At 37.7% G+C, this 22,798-nt stretch overlaps 1 protein-coding gene across 2 annotated transcripts; it reads right to left on the bottom strand.

The window, feature by feature from the left end:
- Positions 1 to 723: 723 nt before the first annotated feature.
- LOC127814241 (mediator of RNA polymerase II transcription subunit 15-like) lies at positions 724 to 22,778 on the bottom strand. Of its 2 annotated transcripts, XM_052355615.1 has the most exons (3): positions 22,021 to 22,778; positions 1,935 to 2,072; positions 724 to 1,853 (listed from the first exon to the last, which is right to left on the bottom strand). In XM_052355615.1, exons 1-3 carry the CDS (start codon positions 22,621 to 22,623, stop codon positions 828 to 830), a joined length of 1,767 nt encoding a protein of 588 aa, XP_052211575.1. In that variant the 5' UTR covers positions 22,624 to 22,778; the 3' UTR covers positions 724 to 827. The 2 variants fall into 2 exon arrangements, with proteins under 2 accessions (XP_052211575.1, XP_052211574.1); XM_052355614.1 differs by having other exon boundaries at positions 724 to 2,072; positions 22,021 to 22,777.
- Between the last annotated feature and the right edge of the window lie 20 nt (positions 22,779 to 22,798).

The raw sequence follows: 22,798 nt of genomic DNA, 5'->3' as shown, positions 1-22,798 counted from the left end.
CAGATTTGTCTAATATTGCACCTAACACCCATGTATTTTCATAAATGTTACTCCCTTCCCTTCCTGTTAATAGATTGCCTACATTAACCATTTTGCCTATATATTTAAACCATCTCTCTCTCTCTCTCTCTCTCTCTCTCTCTCTCTCTCTCTCTCTTTCTCCATAATTGGATTGCAACATTAATGTATAAAGTACTGAAGGAATTGAATGCTGCCAGAGCCAGGATACAAAGCTACGAACGCAACCAGAGAGAGGTTTTGTAGTTGCAATACAGCACTGAGATTCCAAATGTAAAAGAAAATTTCACATCTTTTAGCAATTACCAGTAAAAGGGGGCATTATAATGCTGAAAAAGAACAAGTTGAACCACGTTCAAAGGTCCAACAACGGAGAATATCACTGCCTTTCTAGAGGAATATAACCAGACAGGTCTTTTTTGTGCAAATAAAAAATGAAAACTACACATTTTTAGGTACAACTCCTCTAGAAGTTTCATTGCTGTAATTTCCAGGATCTACAAAGAAGCGTGTCATCTTAACCATCAGATCAATGGAACGCTTTCCATGAACTCAAATCATGACTTCAATAAGCCGCCACAACTCTAGAAGAACCAAAAATAAGCAAACAATTGCGTGTACTATGGTTGTATCAGTTCAGGCATGCTATTCCAGAATCCGAAAGAAGTTCTATCAGCAAAGTTGTCCCATATGGATTGACATGCCAGCTCAGCAAATAAAGAGAGAAAATATGATTTCAGCAATATAACTGGACCTAAAAGACCTTCCAGGAACCAAGAACCAAAATTTATTTAAAACTAAAGCAACTGCTATCTCTGTGCAGCCACATGATTTTGCTTGGTTTCTGTTAAAACTAAAGCAGCTTGCTGCTGAAATTCAGGTACATTTGTCTGGCCATCAAAACCAGTACCAGCCCCTAATGCTTGATGGTTGGGATTTTGTTGAAATCCGGAACTAATACTTGCCGCTGAAAGTGCTTTGTGGTGAGATTGGGGAGGTATGTTGGACCGAGGAGGATATGCGCCCTGAGAACCATATAAAACTTGCTGAGGTCCCTGAGGTAGGAGTAATGTCTGGGTAAGAGGATTAGGAGGGTAAAGAGCCTGAAGCCCCACACGATCATACATGGCTTGGTGATCTTCATATTTTTTAAGCTTAGAAATGTGCTTTTTTCCAGAGAGATGGCGGTCAAAAACCTCCTGTGTGTCGCACTTGACATTACACAAGTCACAAATTAAAGGTATCACCACTTTGGGTTTAGGCGGCTCTGCTACCCGTCTTGGTGCATCAACAGTTTTCATGCGCTTCCCACCACGACCACCTCTCATCTTGCGCTTCATTCCACGTCTCTGGTCGTTAAAACTATTTGGCCAAGGCTTCCTTCCTAGCACATCAGATTGCTCTGCTACAGGATTTTCAGGCTGTTCTGCTCTATCATTTTGTTGTTCAGTTTCCAGTTTGTTTTCACCGTTGGCAGATTCAGTGGTCAAATTTTCTGGCAAGGTTTGCTGCTTGTCTTCAACATCCTGAGTATGCAAAAGTAAAAGATTGGATTCGGCAATATTATTTGGCTCGTGATGTGTTTCAGAGACAGATTTGCCAGCTCTTTGCAGCTTCTCAAGTTTTTGCATGTTCTTTTTATGTCGCTTTCCATTCTTGTGCTGCTCAAGGATTTCCAGGCTGGTGCAATCAACTCTACACAGATCACAATGTGCAGCTTGTGAAGGTTGTCTGTTAGAAGCTTTGTTCCCCTGTTTTGGTGCAGATATCTGAGTTGCTTTAGGTTCCACCTGATCATTACCTGTAGGTTCTGCCTCTTCTTCACCCAAACTTGCCTGCACTTGAGGAGAATGAGGTTTTGGCTGTGAAGATGATGACACATTATTTGGTGGAAACTGCCCTGGCATGACCCTTACCTGACCACGTCCTCTTCCACGGAACGGTGGTCCAGTGCCAACTGACCTAGGTGGGCGATTGCCAAAATTCCCCAGGCCATTGCCCCTGAATGGCCTGCCACCCCTTCTACCACCACCCCTATGCAAAGATGGACCAACCTGCAAGATAATCTCAAAGCATTTCATAAATATAATACTTGGAGTAAAGATAGATGTACAATTTGTTAGGAAGAAAAGCCAGATATCAGATCAGAAATTGACTAAACAAAGAACCAGATAATACACATATCTACGTACATGAGATGAATTTTACAGCTTCACTAACAAAAATGCTGGATCACGAATATTTAAAGAGACCACTCCTCTGTCATTAGGTTGCTGCTGATCAACAGGAAAATAGTGAATCAAATAAAAATTGATAAGAATTGACCCTGCAAATTTGAAGCATGAGTTATAGCTACAGGTTCTCTAGCCTTGGTTGCAGGAGATATTCTCTCCACAATCCTTAGGATGTAGATGACTTACCATGATAACTCCAAATAGTATCAGTTATAAATATATTTTGAACATGAAGTGCAACAAATTCCTTCTACAGATCAGACTAATTGCTCAATGCTCAACTCATTTGTCACAGGTAAATATCCTTTGGACAAAAAGTAAAAGAACTGAAATAAGCTTAAAATTCTTGAAAGCTTACTTGAAGATTTATTGAATCCGAGAGAAGCTATTTATACAAGTTACAAGCCACTTTATCCCCTAGAAAATAGGAGTAAATTCAAACTACTTTATCCCCTAAAAAATAGGAGTAAATTCAAACTTAAAAAACTGTAACCAACGTTCAAATTAGGCTATCTCTTATCTTCTGGATTTAAACTTCAAAACTTGAATTCCTTCCTTGATTCTTGGAGCTTTATCCATCTACCAAACTTCCTTTTAAATCTTCATCTTATCCAAGTACCTTATCCACCTTTTTAAACATTGAATTCCTTAATCTCACCCAACACTCTCCCTGAAGCTGAGAAATAAATACATGTCATTCCCCGCTTGCCAATTAATGCTTCGAAACCTGGTCTTGCCATGGCTTTTGTAAATACATCAGCTACTTGACTGCTTGTGGGAATATAGGATAGATTAATTCCTCCTTCCTCAATCTCTTTTTTTATAAAATTTCGATCTATTCTCACATGTTTCATGCGATCATGCTGAACCAGATTCTTTACAATGCTAATTGCTGATTTACTATCACTATATACCTTTGTTTGTTGTGATAAAGGTATCTGCAAGTCTTCCATCAGCCTCTCTAACCAAATCACTTCACAAATTCCTTGAGCTATAGCTCAGAATTCGGCTTCAGCATTGCTGCAAGCAACCACTGATTGCTTCTTGCTCCTCCATGTAACCACATTTTCCCATAGCTTGGTACAATAATCGAAAGTTGACCGGCTGTTCTTGATAGAACTTGCCCAATCTGCATCAACAAAGCCTTCAATTCCCCTCTCCTCAATTTTCTGAAATAATAATCCCTTTTTAGGTGTCCTTTTGAGATATCTTAGAACATGAAAAACAACATTCATATGCTTTTGAGTAGGAGAATACATGTATTAACAAATTACACTTACTGCATAGGCTATGTCTAGCCTTGTAAGTGATAAATAGATTCACCTCCCAACCAACCTTTGGTATTTTTCCTTTTCTTCTGGGGTATCATCATTGTTTTCTCCAGACTTCCAACCTTTGTCTAAGGCGGTTCCAACAGGTCTACATGCCATCATTCCTGTGTCTTTCAATAGATCAATTATACATTTTTTTGGTGAGAGGAATAGACCTTTGCTCCGAGCCACCTCCATTCCTAGGAAATATCTCATTGTTCCTAGGTCTTTGACTTCAAATTTAGCCCTCAATTGCTTCTTCAAGTTTTCAATTTCTTATATATCATCCCATGTCACAATAATATCATCAACATAGACAATTAGTATAATTTTCCTTCTATTTTCTGTGTGTTTTATAAACAAAATATGGTCTACTTGTCCTTATTTAAACCTTAACCAGTTTAAGGTCATGCTGAATTTCTTGAACCAAGCCCTTGGTGACTGCTTTAACCCATATAGAGACCTCTTAAGTTTCCAGACTTTTCCACTGTCAACTTCATGTTCAAACCTTGGGGGAATCTTCATATATATTTCCTCATCCAAATCACCATTAAGAAAGACATTTTTAATATCAAATTGAAATAAAGGCCATTCTAAATTAACAGCAATAGAGTAATACCCGGATAGAATTAAGCTTAGCCACGGGAGCAAAAATCTCTTCATAGTCAATCCCATAGATTTGTGTAAACCCTTGGCCACCAAACGAGCCTTGTATCTCTCAACACTCTCATCTGCATAATGTTTCACTATAAATACCCACTTACATCCAATTACCTTCTTGTTTGAAGGCAGTTTCACAATATCCCAAGTATTATTTCCAACCTAGGCATGCATTTCTTCCATAACAACAGCCTTACACTTATGATTCTTCATAGCACATTGAATATTTTTGGGGATTTCAATGCTATCAATTCTTGCAACGAACCCCCTGAACTGAGGAGACAATTTTGTACAGGTCAAATGATTAGAAATAGGGTACTTGACACATGATCTTACCCCTTCTTGTAGTGCTATAGGAACAACCCAATTCAAATCATCCACCCTTGTAGTAGTGCTGTTAGTGTTGTCAACAGTGCTACCCTCAGATGGACCAACATCTAGAAGTGATGGTTGCCTGTGTTGAGATTCTTGATGACCTTTAGGTTGTCTGGAATAGACTAGTAGAGGGCTATCAACTGATGGATTTGGAGGAGGATGAGTGGTAGGGACTGTAATCTCAGGCTTAGAGGTAATAGGAGAGGAAGGAGAAGAATTAAGGGCATGAGGAGGAGCATGAGGATCAAGGGAATCAGAGGAGATAGGATTCGTCAGTATGTTGTCAGGAGTTGATGCTGCGGATGCTCCCCCTTGAGAACATACTGGCAGTGTAGGAAGAAAAATGAGAGGATCACACTTTGGACTATTAGTCTCCTCTAGAGAAGAGGTTGGAGGATAGAACGGACGGTCCTCAAAGAATGTGGCATTAGAGGACACAAATAATTTTCGGGTGGAAGGACAACAACACTTGTATCCTTTTTGGGAAAGAGAGTACCTAACAAAGATACACTTCAAGTGCTTTGGGTTCTAATTTGGTTTGAGAGAGATTAGTGTTGTGAAGGTACATAGTACACCCAAACACCTTAGGAGCAATTGAAGATAGAAGATGAGCATTTGGATATAGATCACAAGGGGTATTGAGAGGAGTTCTAAAGTGCAGGGTTTTAGAGGGAAGTCGATTGATTAAATAAGCAGCTGTGAGAAGAGCTTTCCCCCGACAGGAATGAGGAACATTGGTAGTAAACATCATAACTCGAGCCACTTCTAGCAGGTGTATTTTTTTTTTCAGCCACACTATTTTGTTGAGGTCTGTATGGACATGAGCTTTGATAAAAAATACTATGTTCAGACAAGTAGTTAGTAAAATCATGAGAGAAATACTTTTGGCCATTATCAGTTCGAAGGATATGAATAGAAGTTTGAAACACATTCAAAATGAATTTGTGAAACCTTTTGAAAATGTTGTTGGCCTTTGATTTTTCCTTCATAAGATAAACCCAGCAAGTTCTAGTATGATCATCAATGAATGTTATGAATCATCTAGAACTAAAGATATTGAAATGCTTAGAAGAACCCCAAATATCACTATGGATCAAATGAAATGGTTTAGATGGTTTATAGGACTGAATACGATGATGAGAACGAGGCTACTTTGCAAGAGTCTGCTCACATGAAAAAAATTGTTCTTCATTGATGAAAATGTGAGGATACAAGGATTTAAGGTAGGAAAAACTAGGGTATCCTAAATGTTTATACCATAATGAAGTATTGGCATTAGTTGTTACATTTAGGACAAACTTATTTGTTGAAGGATTTGGACCATTCTCTGCCATATAGTAAAGGCCATCCCTAGCCTTAGCACTACCAATCATTATCCCCGAATCTTGGTCCTAAAATAGACAATAGGATTGGAAAAAAATTACACTGTAATTCATATATTTTGTGATTCTACTGATTGATAGTAAATTGCACTGTAATCCCAACACATGTAGGACAAATTTCAATTTTAGTTTTGAAACACACACTGTTCCAAACTCCAAGGCAAAAGAGGTTGTGCCATCAGCCATAGAAATATCAATAGAAGTTAGCAAGGTGTCTTTTCAGTAATTGAATTAGCAGAACTTGACATATGGTCAAGTTCTGCTCCAATATCCACTATCCACTATCCACACATTCTTAGGAAGCTTTCTTGAAATTAGAAGTAATGAGAATTACCTTGTAAGGCTATGGAAGCTGTTGGCTGAGGATTAGGAGAACTTGAGGGATTTGTACCTTGATTTAGCAGCCTGTACAGGGCTTGGATCTGCTCTTTTGATAAGTTTAGATTTGAGCTATTCCCGGTTTCAGTAGAGACCTCAACAACATAGGTTGATCTTGTGGTTTCCCTCTTGTTTCGTGGCTTCCAATTAGCTGGTTTGCCATGAATCTTCCAGCATGTCTCTTTTGTATGGTAAGGCCTTTTACAACTGCTTTTCCTTCCCTTGATTCTTTGACAAAGTTTCCCCCTGTTTGACAGTGGCAAGAGAAGAATTCTGATGGTTTAGGATAGGGTCATTTTGTTGGTGAAGCATTACCTTTCGTCTGCTTTCTTCTCTCCTTCCCCCTGTTTGACAGTGTCATTTTCCTTTGATTACAAGCAACACCAATTGAAACCATTCTCTAAAATTACCCCCATTCAACTTATGTCAAGTAATCTATAGAAGATGGTTATTAATGGGATTTGTAGAGAAATTTGGTGATGGAGAGCTAGGGGAACTTGTGGCTGATGCTTTGGTTAAGGTTGGGTTTGTTTGAGCTTCAACCATGATTTTGTAAACAGCCTAGACTTCAATGTTGTTTGTGACTGGAGCAAGGCCTTGATACCACGAAATAAGCTTAAAATTCTTGAAAACTTACTTAAAGATTTATTGAATCCGAGAGAAGCTATTTATACAAGTTACATGCCACTTTATCCCCTAGAAAATAGGAGTAAATTCAAACTACTTTATCCCCTAAAAAGTAGGAGTAAATTCAAACTTAAAAAACTGTAACTAACATTCAAATCAGGCTCTCTGTTATCTTTTGGATTTAAACTTCAAAACTTGAATTCCTTTCTTGATTCTTGGAGCTTTATCCATCTACCAAACTTCCTTTTAAATCTTCATCTTATCCAACCACCTTATCCCCCTTTTTAAACTTTGAATTCCTTAATCTCGTCCAACAAGAACAACACACCAAGCCTTATTCCTAGTGTGAAGGACGAATACATGGATTTTAGCTCCCCAATCATCTCCATATGTAACCATATCTTCAATAAGCCCATTATCATAATCCATGCCTGCCTAACCCCTGCTTGGAATGAAAGAATTCCATAAATTTTTGTGGAATTCATTTCCAATTCTAATTTTTTACGCATGGAATGAAAAATGTTATGGAATTCAACTACACTAAACCAAATTTCATCAAAATAGGTGGAAATAGAAATGAATTCCACGACTTTTGGATAAAATGTGTTTGTGGACAAAAATATTGCCCTTCTCTCCCCCCACCACCAACCTTCATCTCCATCATCGTCATCGACGCCGATCCTCACCACTCTAAAGTCACTATCAAGGATTATAAATCAAATCTTTTTGGGTATAATTTTGCTCCAACTCTTTATTTTATTTTTATTTAGTTTTATTTAAATTATTAAATATAATATATTTAGTCAATTCCTAATTCCAGAATTAATTTTAAAATTTAATAGACATGTATTAAATTTGTATATGTGTTAATAGATATAAAAAAACTGGATATATGTTCTTTGTCTCTTTTTTTTTATAAGAGTTGTTTTTTTCCTCTACTTTAACAAGGTTATTTTAGGAAGTATTGAAACAAGCTTTTGAATAACTGAAAGCTTGAATTAAAATTCTATCGATGCATGGGAATATATATATATATACAACTTAGCTTCTAATCTTTCTCCTATAATTTAGGAGAAGATATAAGCTATCTACTCCCTAGAAAATAGGAGAATTATCTCCTAAAACTTAGGAAATAAATTTGAACTTATACAACAAAATCTACAACTTAAAATACAATTTTTAAACTCAAGAATTATCTATCTTGAACCGCAACAGCTTCTTGATAATCTTCACCCATTCTCCGATTCCTCTTTTCAACTTTAAATCTTCCTTCAAGTTTTCCAACACTTCCCCTCAAACTGGAGAATAGATACAAGTCATTCCCAACTTGCCAATTAATAACTCAAACCTTGGTCTTGCAACAACTTTTGTGAAGACACTAGCTACTTGATCAGTGGTAGGAATGTAGGATAAGTTGATTCCTCCTCCTTCAATTTCTCTCTTTATAAAACTTCCATCAATTCTTACATATTTCATCCGGTCATGTTGAACCAGATTCTTCACAATGCTAATAGCAAATTTGCTATCACTATATACCTTTGTTAGTTGAGATAAAGGTATTCCCAAGTCTTCCATCATCATTTCCAATCAAATTACTTCACATATCCCTTGAGCAATGGCACGGAATTCAGCCTCAGCACTGCTGCGAGCCACCACAAATTGCTTTTTGCTTCTCCAAGTAACCACATTACCCCACAACTTGGTGCAATAACCTGAGGTTGACCTGCTGTCTTCACGAGAACCAGCCCAATCAGCATCCATAAAACATTCAATTCTTCTTTCATCAGTTTTCTAGAACATCAGCCCCTTCCCAGGTGTCCCCTTGAGCTATCTTAGAACATGAAACATTGCATTCATGTGTTTGGGAATGCATGTATTGACTTACTTTACTTACTGCATAGGCTATGTTCGACCTTGTAAGTGATAAATAAATTAATCTACCAACCAATCTTTGGTACCTTTCTTTTTCTACAGGAGTGTCCTCCTTTTTTTCAACATTTCAGCCCTTTTCTATGGGAATACTAGCTGGTCTGCATGCTAACATTCCAGTCTCTTTTAGCAAATTGAGTGTGTACTTCCTTTGAGAGATGAAAATTCCTTCTTTACTCCTAGCCACTTCTATTCCTAGGAAGTATCTCATGACTCCTAGGTCCTTTACTTCAAATTCAGTCCTCAATTGCCTCTTCAAGTTTTCAATTTCCTATAAGTCATCTCCTGTCACAATAATATCATCAACATAAACAATTAGTATGGCCTTTTTTTTTTTTTTTTCTGTGGATTTTATAAACAGGGTATGGTCAGCTTGTCCTTGCTTATATCCCAAGCGATTGAGGGTCATGCTAAATTTCTTGAACCAAGTCCTTGGGGATTGCTTTAATCCATATAGGAATTTCTTCAATTTGCACACATTTGCACTGCCAATTTCTTGTTCAAATCCTAGGAAAATTCTCATATATATCTCATCATCCAACTCACCATTCAAAAAAGCACTTTTAAAATCAAATTGCTGTAGAGGCCAATCAAGAATAATAGCAAGGGAAAGTAATACCCGAATTGAGTTAAGTTTGGCCACAGGAGCAAAAATCTCCTCATAGTCAATCCCATATGTTTGTGTAAACCCTTGTGTAACCAATCTTGCCTCGTGTCTCTCAAAACTTCCATCGACATTATGCTTCACTGTGAAAACCCACCTACAAGTCTACAACCAACTACCCTTTTGTTTGAAGGTAGTTTAATGATCTCCAAGTATTATTTTTCACCAAGGCACTCAGCTCCTCCATAGCTGCAGCTTTCCACTTGGGGTCGTTCATAGCCTCTTGAATATTCCTTGGAACTACAATGCTGTCAATACTTGTAACAAATCCTTTGTACGGAGGGGATAATTTAGCATAAGTAGTTAGACATAGGATACTTGACACATGATGTTATCCCTTTCCTTAGAGCAATCAACACAACCCAATCCAAATTATCACTGCTGGTAAGCTCACTTTCAATGTTGTTTTCTGATAGACCAGCATTTGAAAGTGATGATTGGTTTTGCTGAGCCTTAGGATGGCCCTTAGGGCATCTAGAATACACCTATAGAGGATTTCTAGCTGTTGAATATGGAATAGGGACATGAGTTTCAACTGCAACATCTAGCTGTGAGGAAGAATTACGAGAAATTGGTTGTGAAGTTAGATGATCTGCCATTTTACTATTAGAATTAGTAGGCGATGAGGCAGGAGATGCTCCCCTTTGAGAGCATAAGGGTAGAGGGGAATCAAGAGGAGGAAAGAAAGAAGGAGAAGACTTTGGGAAAGGTGGAAGCTCAGGAACTGGAATTGGAGAGGCATAAAATGGGTGCTTTTCATAGAATGTTACATCAGTGGAGACCAAGATATGTCGTTTGAGAGGGTTATAGCATTTATATCCTTTTTGGGTGGAACAGTACCCAATAAAGATGCATGGGAGAGCCTTGGGATCCAATTTGGTATGGTTGAGATTATTGTTGTGCACATACACAGTGTAGCCAAAAATTTTTGGAAGAGAGTGCAAGAGGCTAGTAGTTGGGTAGATAGAACAAATGACAGCAAGAGGAGTCTAAAACTTTAGGGTTTTTGAGGGGAGTCTATTAATCAAATATGCAGCTATAAGGACTGCTTCCCCCCCCCATAGAAATGTCGGACATAGGTGGTGAACATCATTGCTTGAGTCACTTCTAGGAGATGGCGTTTTTTCCTTTCCGCCACACCGTTTTGTTGTGGTGTGTATGGACAAGAGCTTTGAAGTAGGATGCCATGTTCGGATAGATAATTGAAAAGGTCATTGGAGAAATATTTCCGACCATTATCAATACGAAGAATTTGGATGGAAGTTTGAAACATATTCAATATGAGTTTGTGAAATTTCTTGAAAATGTTACAAGCTTCAGATTTTTTCCTCACAAGGTATACCTAACAAGCCCTAAAATGATTATCAATAAAGGTTATAAACCATTTAGAACTAGAAATATTAGGGGTTTTAGATGGTCTCCAAATATCACTATGAATTAAGTGGAATGGTTTGGATGGCATATAGGGTTGAATTGAATAAGGAGACCAAGTTTGTTTGGCAATGGTACATTGCTCACATGAGTAAGTTTGATTTTTATTAATGAAAAAATGTGGATACAAGAACTTGAGATAAGGAAAACTTGGGTGACCCCTAACCGATTATGCCACAATAAAACCTTGGCATCGGTTGTGGCAGTCAAACCGGCCTTATTTGTGGAAGAAATAACCCTATCCTCTGTCATGTAATAAAGCCCATCCTTAGCTTTAGAACTGCCAATCATCCTCCCTGATGCTTGGTCCTAAAATAAGCAATATGATGGAAAGAAGGTCACATAGCAATTCATATCTTGGGTAATCTTATGGACTGACAGTAAATTGCATCTTAAACTAGGTACATATAGGATTGATTTAAGTTTTAAACCATAAATATAAACTATTCCATGTCCTTTGGCTGGAGAAGTAGTACCATTAGCCATTGAAATATCTATAGGATTGCAGCAAGGAGTGTATTCTATCATGGAAAGGGCTGAGTAGGCCATATGGTCGGATGCACCCGTATCCACTATTCAAATATTCTTAGAGAATTTGCTAGAATTTAGAGAATAGTGGAGATTACCTTGTACAGAAGTACCTATCGTAGGAGGACTTGAGGAGGATGTACCTTGGTTTAGCAGCTTAAATAAGGTCTAAATCTGCTCCTCTAACAAGTTAAGGTTGGTATTATTTCCTGCTTCCTTAGGTGCATCAGCTATGTAGGCAATCCTTCCAATCTCCTTTCCTCTAGGCTTCTAGTTAGCTGGTTTTCCATGAATTTTTCAACACGTTTCTTTGGTATGATATGGCCTTTTAGAGTGGTCACACCACTGCTTCTCTTGTTCTATATTCCTTGGTTGACTCTTTTCTTGTTTAAAACTTGTTGAAACAGAATTCTAGTGATTTAAAGGGGACTCACCTTGCTGATTTAGCATTACCTTTCTTCGGCTTTCCTCCCTCCACACCTCAGCAAAGACTTCTCAGAGTGAAGGCAGAAGCTTTGTACCCAAGATTCTGTCTCTAACTTCATCCAAATAATGGTCAAGACCATATAGAAAATCAAACACACGATCCTTCTCAATCATCTTACTATACTTTGTACTATCCGTCGGGCATTCCCAATTAATGGTGTAGTATAGATCCATCTCATGCCAAAGTTCAACCAAGAAATTGAAGTAATCAGTAACATTTATGTTAAGATTAGGAGCTCTTAGAAACCCAATTCAACACTCTAGTTTGCCAATCTCTCCACTACTCACCCGAAAATCAACCCACAACAGATTATATAAAACTGGAAATGAAAAACAACAATAAAATTAAAGTAAAAGAGTAATCAAACCAAACAATAGGCGCTGATTTATCCTGGTTCAGATTACAATATGCAATCCTACATCCAGCCTTGATCCCAAGAGCCAAATCCACTAGAAACCGCTTGAACAAGATTATAAAAACACTTTTTTCTCTCTCACACAAGTTCACTGCCCTCACACAAGAGAATACAAAGACAAACTTTCCCTCTAAACCTTTCTCTTTCTCGGCAATCTCACTTGCATACAGAGAAAACAATTGGAATAATTGTTATGTCCGACTTTCAGCCCCCTCGCCTCCTATTTATAAACAATAGGGGCGATAATTACAAAGTTAACTATTTAGCCTATACAAAGACTAAAATATCCCTCATAATATAACATCTAAGTTAACAAATCTAACTTAGAAAAAATCCATTCGCACTTTATCTTCATTCTAATAGGTTCTATTCTTCATCTTCTAGAAATAATTTTCCATGCAAAAACCCAACAATTTAAATTACCTTGTTGTGTGGTCCTGATTGCAGATCTGATCTAAAAACACTAGGATGAGTTCTCCGAATCTAAGTACATGTAGTCAATTAAATCCCAGATTTCCTTTGCGATTTTGTAGAATAGGTAAGTCCTACTTATTCTAGGTTCCATCAAATTGATCAGCCAAGCCATTATGGTTGAGTTCTTTGCTTCCCAAGTCCCATAATTGGATGATGTGCTTGGTGGAAGAGGTATAGAGTCGGTTAAGTAACCAGCTTTGCCTTTTCCCTTGATCAACAACATTACCGACTGATACCATTCCCTAAAGTTACTCTCATTCAACTTATGGTGAGTAATCTGTATGGGAAGGTGATCAATTGGGTTGCTGGAAAGATTTGGTGCAGAATTGGGAGGAGGATTTCTTGGAGAGCTTGTGGCTGAAGCCTCGGTTAGGGTAGGATTAAGTTGGGTATCAGCCATTGGTGAAGTAGGGCAAGAACGGAAAAACCGAATAGAGACTGCTTTAGGATCGAAGAGCAGACTCTGGTACAAGCTTTTCAATAACTGAAACTTGAATTAAAATTCTATAGACGTGTGGGAATATATATATATATATACAACCTAGTTTCTAATCTTTCTCCTATAATTTAGGAGAAGATATAAGCTATCTACTCCCTACAAACTAGGAGAATTATCTCCTAAAACTTAGGAAATAAATTCGAACTTGTACAACAAAATCTACAACTTAAAATACAATTTTTAAACTCAAGAATTATCTATCTTGAACCGCAACAGCTTCTTGATAATCTTCACCCATTCTCCAGTTCCTCTCTTCAACTTTAAATCTTCCTTCGAGTTTTCCAACAAGCATGAGCAAATGAAACTTCAATTTCAGATTCATTCCAAACATAAGTTTGTGAAATTCAATTGAATGTGAAATTCAATTGAATTCCACATTTTAAGTTGTCATTCCAAACATAATAAATTCATTTGTAAATGAATTCTATATAGAATACATTGCAAAAAAATTCCAAACTTTGAGATTCATTCATTCCAAACAAACCCTAAGAAGTTCTTACCAATTTTTTCATGGTCTTGCCTTATCTCTATTGCTACCAATTTCTTCCATTCCATCTACTTTTTTCATAAGAACATTTATCGGTCTTCTTTTTACATGACCAAATTATCTTAATTGTTGTCAGGGCCCAAGGGTTTACTAGGGCTAAAATAGTAATTAGCCTATTTTACATGTATTCTCCTCTTGTTGTATTTTTTGTTAATTTGTTATTTTTTGTAGAGTAGCTATATAAAGCTACTAAAGTCTGTTGGTAGGAGATGTTTTAGAATGACAATTGAATTTCAGCTTTCCCTCTCATCAATTCCCTCCCGTTTCCCTCTGGTTTCTCTCTAATCTCTCCTTTTCACTGTTCTGTTTGCAACTCTCCCTCATTTTTGTCTATTATCTCCCCCATTTCTATCCAATTCTCCCTCGATTCCTTCTGGTCTTGGTCTTAATTCCCTCGGATTCTTTCGAATTCCAATCCAAACCCTAGGCTAAACTTTAGACACATGACAATTTGGTATCAGAGCAATTGTTCCTCAGCTATTAATTTCCAACAGTTATTGGCGTGAATTCTGAATTGACTTGAAGATAAAAGAAACATATCGAAATAGAGCCGATTGAACCACAGGAAGCTGATTCTCGGCTGATTGATTTCTGATGGTTGCTACAATGTGTGGTTTATGAAGGCGATCGCAGTGGTCCTCAACTGCTACAATGCGCACTTCAGGAAGGCAAACTCAAAAGGGAAGTCAAGTGATTGTGAATCTTCGGTGATTGTTGTTTAGAGGCAGATTTTGGAGATTTTTGAGCGGCTAGATCCTGCAAACTTTTTAGCAGCTGGTCCACAGTCACTACAAGGTGATAACGGTGAATTAGTGAGGAGGATGCAGGGGAGAAGTAATTCCAAAGACGGATTCTGTTGAAGAGGCAAATTCCTTCGACTTCTCTTGCTCCTTGATTGTTTACAATCTAAGTTGTTCATTGTTGTCAATTTCAGGTGAATTCTAAGACTGCATCAAACCAGAGCCGATTAGGTCACGGAGAGTATTGAATTCAAGATGTACAAAGCGGCTATTCCTTGGCCTTCAACTTGTCCTGCTCGTGAGATTTCTACCATGGCTGATAGCGCACATGTGAAACAATTTGAGTCTCAATTGTAACAGAAGAATGCTATAGTTTTAGTTGGATACAACAGAAATCATGAGAAGTTTAGCCAGAATCATGAGACATGGGAAACGAAATTTTATAATAAGTTTAGTCAAATGCGCAAGGAAACAAGCAGTGTAATACACAAAATGTGCGAGGAAATAGGCCATGTGATACGCAAGCAAATGCAGGAGCTTTTCATAATGCTATCTAAGGAGCATGAATTTAATATTCCCATTGAATTCTTCTATAAGTTAGTAGGAGATGCTTCAAATGATTATCTTAGAAGTTCTGACCAAGAGATGATTGATTCAGACAATCAATCATTAGGATTGAATGACGATAACAGAGAGCTCTTGAAGAAGGAAATAGTTGAAAGTGAGCCTCTAGAATATTCCGGCAAACAAAAAGAAAAAGACGTTGAATTACCTACATTGGGTTAGGAAATTCCAGCTGAAAAATCAGTCAATGGCAAGGAAGTTGGTGTTGGAGTCCTTTTGCAGGATTCTGATATATAGGAATCTGAGGAACAAACTGAAGTGAACCAGTTAATGGTAACTCAAGATTCCAGAGATGGAGAGGGATTGGATAAGGAGATTCGTGTAGACCACATTTTACAAGGGCAGGATGCTGATGATTCAGGTGATATGCAGGCTATAAATTAGATTGGAAATGAGAATTGCTATGAAGATAGCTTTCATGCATCTGATATTTTGGATAGGGATATTGATTTATCCAATAATTCAGCTATAAATCATATTGGGAATGAAGGTTGTGACGAAGGCCATGTTTCTGCCATTGAGGAACCTGTGGAACTTTCTCATCCCTTTCTATGCAATCAGTATGTCCAGACAAGAAGGGCAGTTGCAGAAATTGACACTGGGACACCATTTGAGGAGAAATTTGTTGAAGATCAATCTTGGGTGTACGACAACGAGTAGGAAACAACTCGGGAGGAAGAATTTTATGTTGTTTTATTTGTTCAAATTCTAGTTGGTGAGTTGCAGACTTGCAGTATCAGATTAGCTCTTGACTGGCAAAGAAATTTGAGTCCCTTACTATTATTGGAAATGGTATGATTGGAGATATATCCTCAATTGAGATATCTTTCAATATTGTGAAGGTAAGTGGGTTAGATAAGGAAATATGGAAGCTACTTGTAATTGGAGGACTACTACGGAAAAGAACTGAAGCAGGCTTTACGGTTGGAAACAAGGTTCTACATGAGTTGGATAATTCAATTTTTCAAGGAAGGTTATGATACTTTGTGCCAGTAAAGCAAAACACTGCTCTGGAGATGTTAGAGTATGGCTTCAACAAATAAATCTCCATCGAGATTTCATCTAAGGGAAACAACTAAAGGAGCTAAAAGTTATGCTGTGGAGAACAAAACTCTTGCCGTTTTGTTTATTCTCATTCCAACTAACCAATTAGGATTTTTGTCTACTGTAATGAAGGATGGAGTGATGACTCGAATTAATGTTGCAACAACTCCTAGTTCTGCTGCTCTCAGACAATTTTTGTTTGGGTATCCAAAATAAGTCTAAATTACTCAATCGTTGCATCTGCAGGTTATTGTAGATATTTTTGTAGTAGAGAATGGCCGTTAGTTTGTCTGGAATACATTAATTGCAGCTATGGATGCATGTCTGTCATCCTTACTTGTATTAGATGGTGATGAACTATTAAAGGAAGTCACGGGCACAGTTAGACATTCCTTTGGACTCCAAATAGCCAAGATCGAAGGAGAGGAGATGGGGAAAATTAGTGTGAACAACACTTGGCAGGTTTTAGCTGCTAATTACGACAACTAGAGAGTGGTTGCTTTTGGTTTTGTTTCAGCCGATGAGTCCAAGAGAGCTATTGACAATATGTTAGGCTTACAAAAGTTTTTCAAGATTGCACCATCCAAGCTGTGGAAAAGAAGGAAAAAACATATTGGAAGCTGTGGAGGGTTGGCGTTTATTGGGGACAAGAAATGTTTTACGCGGGGGGGGGGGGGGGGGGGGGGGGGGAGGGACTATCAGGACCCAAGAGGGGCTAAAATAGTCATTAGCCTATTTTACATTTTACTTGTATCTTCCTCTTCTTGTATTTTTCTGTTAGTTTGTTATTTTCTGTAAAGTAGCTATATAAAGCTATTGAAGTTTGTTGGTAGGAGATGTTTTAGAATGATAATTGAATTTTAGCTTTCCCTCTCATCAATTCCCTCCCGTTTCCGTCTGGTTTCTCTCTAATCTCTCCCTTTCTTTGTTCTATCTGCAACTCTCCCTCACGTATGTCCATTATCTCTCCCATTTATGTCCAATTCTCCCTCCAATCCTTCTGTTCTTGGTCTTAATTCCCTCAAATTCTTCCAAATTCCAATCCAAACCCTAGGCTAAACCCTAGGTACATGACAATTGTCTCTCACATCTTTGGTAGGAGCAACTCCAACCTTATCACGGAAAACTTTATTTCAATTTTTTTTTTTCTTGTATGGCCACATACTTATGTTAACACCCTCATCCCTATTACAATTATATTTTGCAAGTGTTGGTGCATGATTTCTCAAATTCTATGCCATAAAATAGAGCTAATCTTATAAGTTATAACCATTCAATAAAACCCTCTTGTTCGCTTTAAAAGTATTTTATTTGAACTGATATTTAGAAGAAAGATTAATATTATGTGCCTTCAAGAGATGAGATAGGTAGGGAAAAAAGCAAAAACTTTGTCAGAAAATGGATATAAAATATGGTACACAGGAAATGATCGAGCAAAAAATGGAGTGGGGATCATTATGGATAAAAGCTTAGTAGATGAGGTAGTGGATGTAAAGAGAATAGGAGATAGGATTATTATGGTGAAAGTTATTCTAGAAAGAATGACTATGAATATCTTTAGTACATATGCACCACAAGCGGGGTTAGGTGAAGAAATAAAAGTAAAATTCTAGGAGGACCTAGAGGGACTCATACAAATGATACCAAGAGGAGAGAAAGTGATTATAGGAGGTGACTTAAATGCTCACGTGGGTAGAGACAGAAACGGCTATAGAGAGGTACATGGAGGGTATGGATTCGGGAAAATTAATAATGAGGGTAAGTCTATTCTAGATTTTGCAATGGCATATGGGCTCATCATAACCAATACTAGGTTCAAAAAACGGGACGAACACTTAATTACATATAAAAATGTCACATCAAGCACCCAAATAAATTACTTCCTCATGAGACAAGAGGATCGGGTATGTTGTAGGGATTGTAAGGTGATACCGGAAGAGTGTTTGACTACTCAACATAGACTTCTAGTACTTGACGTCCAAGTAAGAAATTGGAAGAGAAAAAATCACATAAAACAAAATCCAAGAATCAGGTGGTGGGATTTAAAAGGGGAGAAACAACTAATCTTCAAAGAAAAATTAAGGGGTAGAAGAGAATGGAATGGAGAAGGACAGACAAACTAAATGTGGAGAGAAATGGCTAATGCCCTGAGAAACACAGCAAAGGTAGTGCTTGGAGAGACAAATGGTAGAGCCCCTAACCTTAAGGAGTCTTGGTGGTGGAATGAAGAAGTGCAATTGAAAATTAAAAATAAGAAAAATTGCTATAAGGCTGTATATCAGTGCAATAATGAAGAAAATTAAAAAAATTATAAAGAATCAAAAAAGGCAGCAAAAAAAGCTGTTAGTGAAGGAAGATCAAAAGTATACGAGAATCTATATAAACGACTTGATACAAAAGATGGAGAAAGGGATATATATAGATTAGCTAAAGCAAGAGAAAGAAAAACAAGGGATTTAAATCGAGTGAAATGCATAAAAGATGAAAATAAAAATGTATTAGTGAATGAGGGAGCGATTAAGGAGAGATGGAAGGAGTATTTCACAAAATTATTCAATGATGATGGCGACACAAGAGTTAGGTTGGGACATCTTAGTAACTCCGAAGGGAACGCAAGCTATACATTTTATCGACGCATAAGTCCAAATGAAATAAGGCAAGTATTAAAAAAGATGAAAAATCATAAGGCAGTGGGACCGAATAATATACCAATAGAAGCATGGAAATGCATGGGAGAAGAGGATATCTCCTGGCTAACGAAATTATTTAACGTGATTCTTAAATCAAAAAAGAGGCCAAATGAGTGGAGGAAGAGTACTTTAGTCCCTATATATAAGAACAAATGAGATGTTCAAAACTGTGAAAATTACAAAGGAATTAAGTTAATGAGCCATACCATGAAACTCTGGGAGAGAGTAATAGAGCAGAGGTTCATAAAAGAAACAGAGGTCTCAAAAAATCAGTTTGGTTTCATGCCCGGTAGGTCAACAATGAAAGCTATATATCTACTGAGACGCCTAATGAAAAGGTATCGGGATCATCAGAAGGACCTACATATAGTGTTTATAGATCTAGAAAAGACCTATGATAGGGTCCCTAGAGAAGTATTATGGAGGGTTTTAGAGAAGAAAGGAGTCCGAATAGCCTATATACAAGCCCTTAAAGACATGTATCATAGTGTAGAGACAAGGGTCAGAACATGCGGAGGGGATACTGAACCGTTTAAAATTACAATAGGATTGCATCAAGGTTCTGCACTAAGTCCATACTTATTTGCTTTAGTAATGGATGAACTCACTAAAGATATTCAGACAGAGGTGCCATGGTGTATGCTATTTGCAGGCGACATAGTGTTGGTGGATAAAACAAAAGAAGGAGTGAACACTAAGCTTGAGTTATGGAGAAATAATTTAGAATCTAAGGGATTTAAATTAAGCAGAAAAAAAACATAATATATGGAATGTAAATTTAGTAAGAATGCAAGAGTGGAGGATGTTATAATAAAATTGGAAGACCAAATCTTACAAAGAAAAGACCATTTTCGATATTTGGGATCAGTGATTCAAAAAGATGGAGAAATTCACGAGGATGTCACACATAGAATTAAGGCAAGTTGGCTAAAATGGAGAAATGCATCGAAGGTGTTACGTAATGGTAAAATCCCATTAAAATTGAAAGGAAAATTCTATAGGACAGCTATAAGACCAGTTTTGTTGTACGGCTCAGAATGTTGGGCAGTAAAATACCAACATGAACAAAAGACGAGTGTAGCGGAGATGAGGATGTTAAGATGGATGTGCGGCCATACAAGAAAAGATAAAATTAGAAATGAAGTTATTCGTAATAAGATAGGAGTAGTGCCAATTGAGGAGAAGATGAGAGAGACTAGACTAAGATGGTTTGGTCATGTGAGAAGGAGACTAAGAGACGCTCTTGTGAGAAGAGTTGATGAAATTGAACAATTAATCAAAAAAAGAGGTAGAGGTAGACCTAAGAAGACTTTGAGGGAGACATTAAAGTTTGATATGAAGTGTATGGATCTCAATGAAGATATGACAAAAGATAAAAATACATGGAAGTCTAGAATTCATGTAGCCGACCCCACATAGTGGGATAAAGGCTAGATATGTTGTTGTTGTTGTTGGCTTGATTTTCAGGTCTCACCATAATATCCTTTGCCCTTCTACTTTTACTAAACTTACATTCCATATATTTTGTTTTCGGATAGTGCTAACCATTGCCTTTAAGGAGCATTAAATAGACTTTTTTTTTTTTTTGGACTCGCCATTTATTATACCTCCTTTTTAGGTCTAAACATTTTCTATTGGTTGGTTTTATTGTAGTAAATGCATTTTTTAGTTCCAACTAGTAAAAAATGTTTAGACCTAAAATTGAGATGTAATAAACACACATTGCCTAAAAAAGATGTGTATTTAATGCTCTCTAACCTTTGCCTGGTTAGCATTACCCTTGGTTTTTTAGATCAACTCAACTTGAAGCGAATATCTTTAATAGAAAGAGCAACAAATTCTTTGTTTTATTGTTAAGTGCAACAAATTCCTTCTAAACATCAGAATAACGCCCAATGGTCAAACTCATTTGTTACAAGGATTAGCTACTTGGGAACAAATACATCACTTCCATTCCCAACTCAAAGTCTTTTCCAGTCTAGGTTATTCACAGTACGTTAATCACAGAGAACACTCCCTCCTTTTCTTGAGCTCAGTAATGTGCATTTCCCCTTACTATCAAGAACGTAATAAGCACTTCATGCCCCACAAACTAGTACCCCAGATCTAATGAAATGGATGACAATACAATTTATTGTTTCTAGACATCTATTAATATTCAACCCTTTTATTTGTTACAAATAGATGGGTTGTGAGATTTCCAAGGTGTCCCATACTGAAATACTCTTGTCCAAGTGGCAAGTGCAGACAGCAATAGATCTCTACTTTTAATTTTTTCTACCAAACACACCAACATTTCTGCAATGATGTCATATTGTGTTGGACATGGCACTCACTGGACACCCCTAAGAATGGTTCGCAGTTAGCACTCATTGTTTATCAGTTAAACTTGGCAGTCACCAATTGTTGGATATGGCATTCATTGGACAGTCCTGACTGACAATTGTTGGACATGGCACTCATTGGTCAATTAGTGGAAACTTGGCAGTCACTTAGAATTTTTTTTTCCTTTTTGGTGTTTATCAGTTAAACGAGTTAGAACCATATTATAAGTTTGAAAATGTTTAAGACAAACGATAAAATAACGTAGATTTATATGGTAGTCCTCCCTTAAAACTTTTACTTTCACGAATCCAGTAAAAAATCCAGAATCCAGTTGAACATATGAAAACCAATAATTAAATTATCAAAATATACATCAAACACATTACGCAAGATAATTTGAGAGTTCCAAACTATATAAAAAAAAAAAAAAAAGTAACAAATCTGTACGTTATGTGCAAAAATGTCATGGATAAAAGGAACAGAAAAGTAAATAGCTAATAATCAAGACTGACCAATGCTAAATTAAAAGAAAGCAAATCAACCTACTCAGATGGTTATAAATGATAGCATAAAGCCACAAAACAGTTATCAGACAAAAACTAATCACATATAGCACAACTCTGATCAAACGAAGTGTACCCGCAGATCAAACAGCTCCTGTCCATGATGTGTCGGTCCTTGAGCCGTAAATTGACCCCCTCCAACCCCCCCACCCAATCCCACCATTGCAAGCGCCCTCTCTGCGGCCTCCATAGTCCCCGCGAACTGCGTCAGCTGTGAAAGCGCCGCCACAGCAGCAGCCGCGGCCGGATTCAGTCCCGGCGGGACCGGGTACGCCGGGTTCTGCCCCCCAAGCTGCAGCGGCAAATACCCATTTTGCCCTTGCCCTAATGCCCCGCCGGCCTCGGCCATCTGCGGCGCTGGCTGGCCTTCGGGCTGCAAATTCTGGTGATGTTGCGCTTGCTGCTGATACGCATTGCCGTAATCGGGATGGTAATAAGCGTAATCATGTTGTTGCTGTTGCAGATTGTGGGAATATTGCAGCGATTGTTGCGGGTCTTGGTACTGGTAATAAGCATAATAGGATTGATTGTATTCTTGAACCTGGGCAGGATCGTAGGCTTGCGAAGCGTGTTCTTGAATTTGCTGCTGCTGCTGTCGTTGAAGTTGATGTTCTTGGAACAATTGCTGGAGATGTTGAAGCTGCTGCCGCTGGTCTTCTGGGAGCGATGACAAATCCATGCTTTTCCGATTGGCTTTAGCAATCAGAGGAGAAATTAGGGTTTCGGAATGATGATTTCTTCAGCTACGCCATCCTTCATTCCTTTCCCCTTCCTTTCCAGCCTTCTAGGGCGAAATCGAGATGAGGGCGAAATGCAAATTAATTTATCGGATAAATTCATTAACTATTTTTGGA

Source organism: Diospyros lotus, chromosome 12 (assembly GCF_014633365.1).
Source record: "Diospyros lotus cultivar Yz01 chromosome 12, ASM1463336v1, whole genome shotgun sequence".
NCBI lineage: Eukaryota > Viridiplantae > Streptophyta > Magnoliopsida > Ericales > Ebenaceae > Diospyros > Diospyros lotus.
The sequence above is the reverse complement of the archived record's forward strand: the minus strand, read 5'-3'. Positions and strand labels throughout refer to the sequence as shown.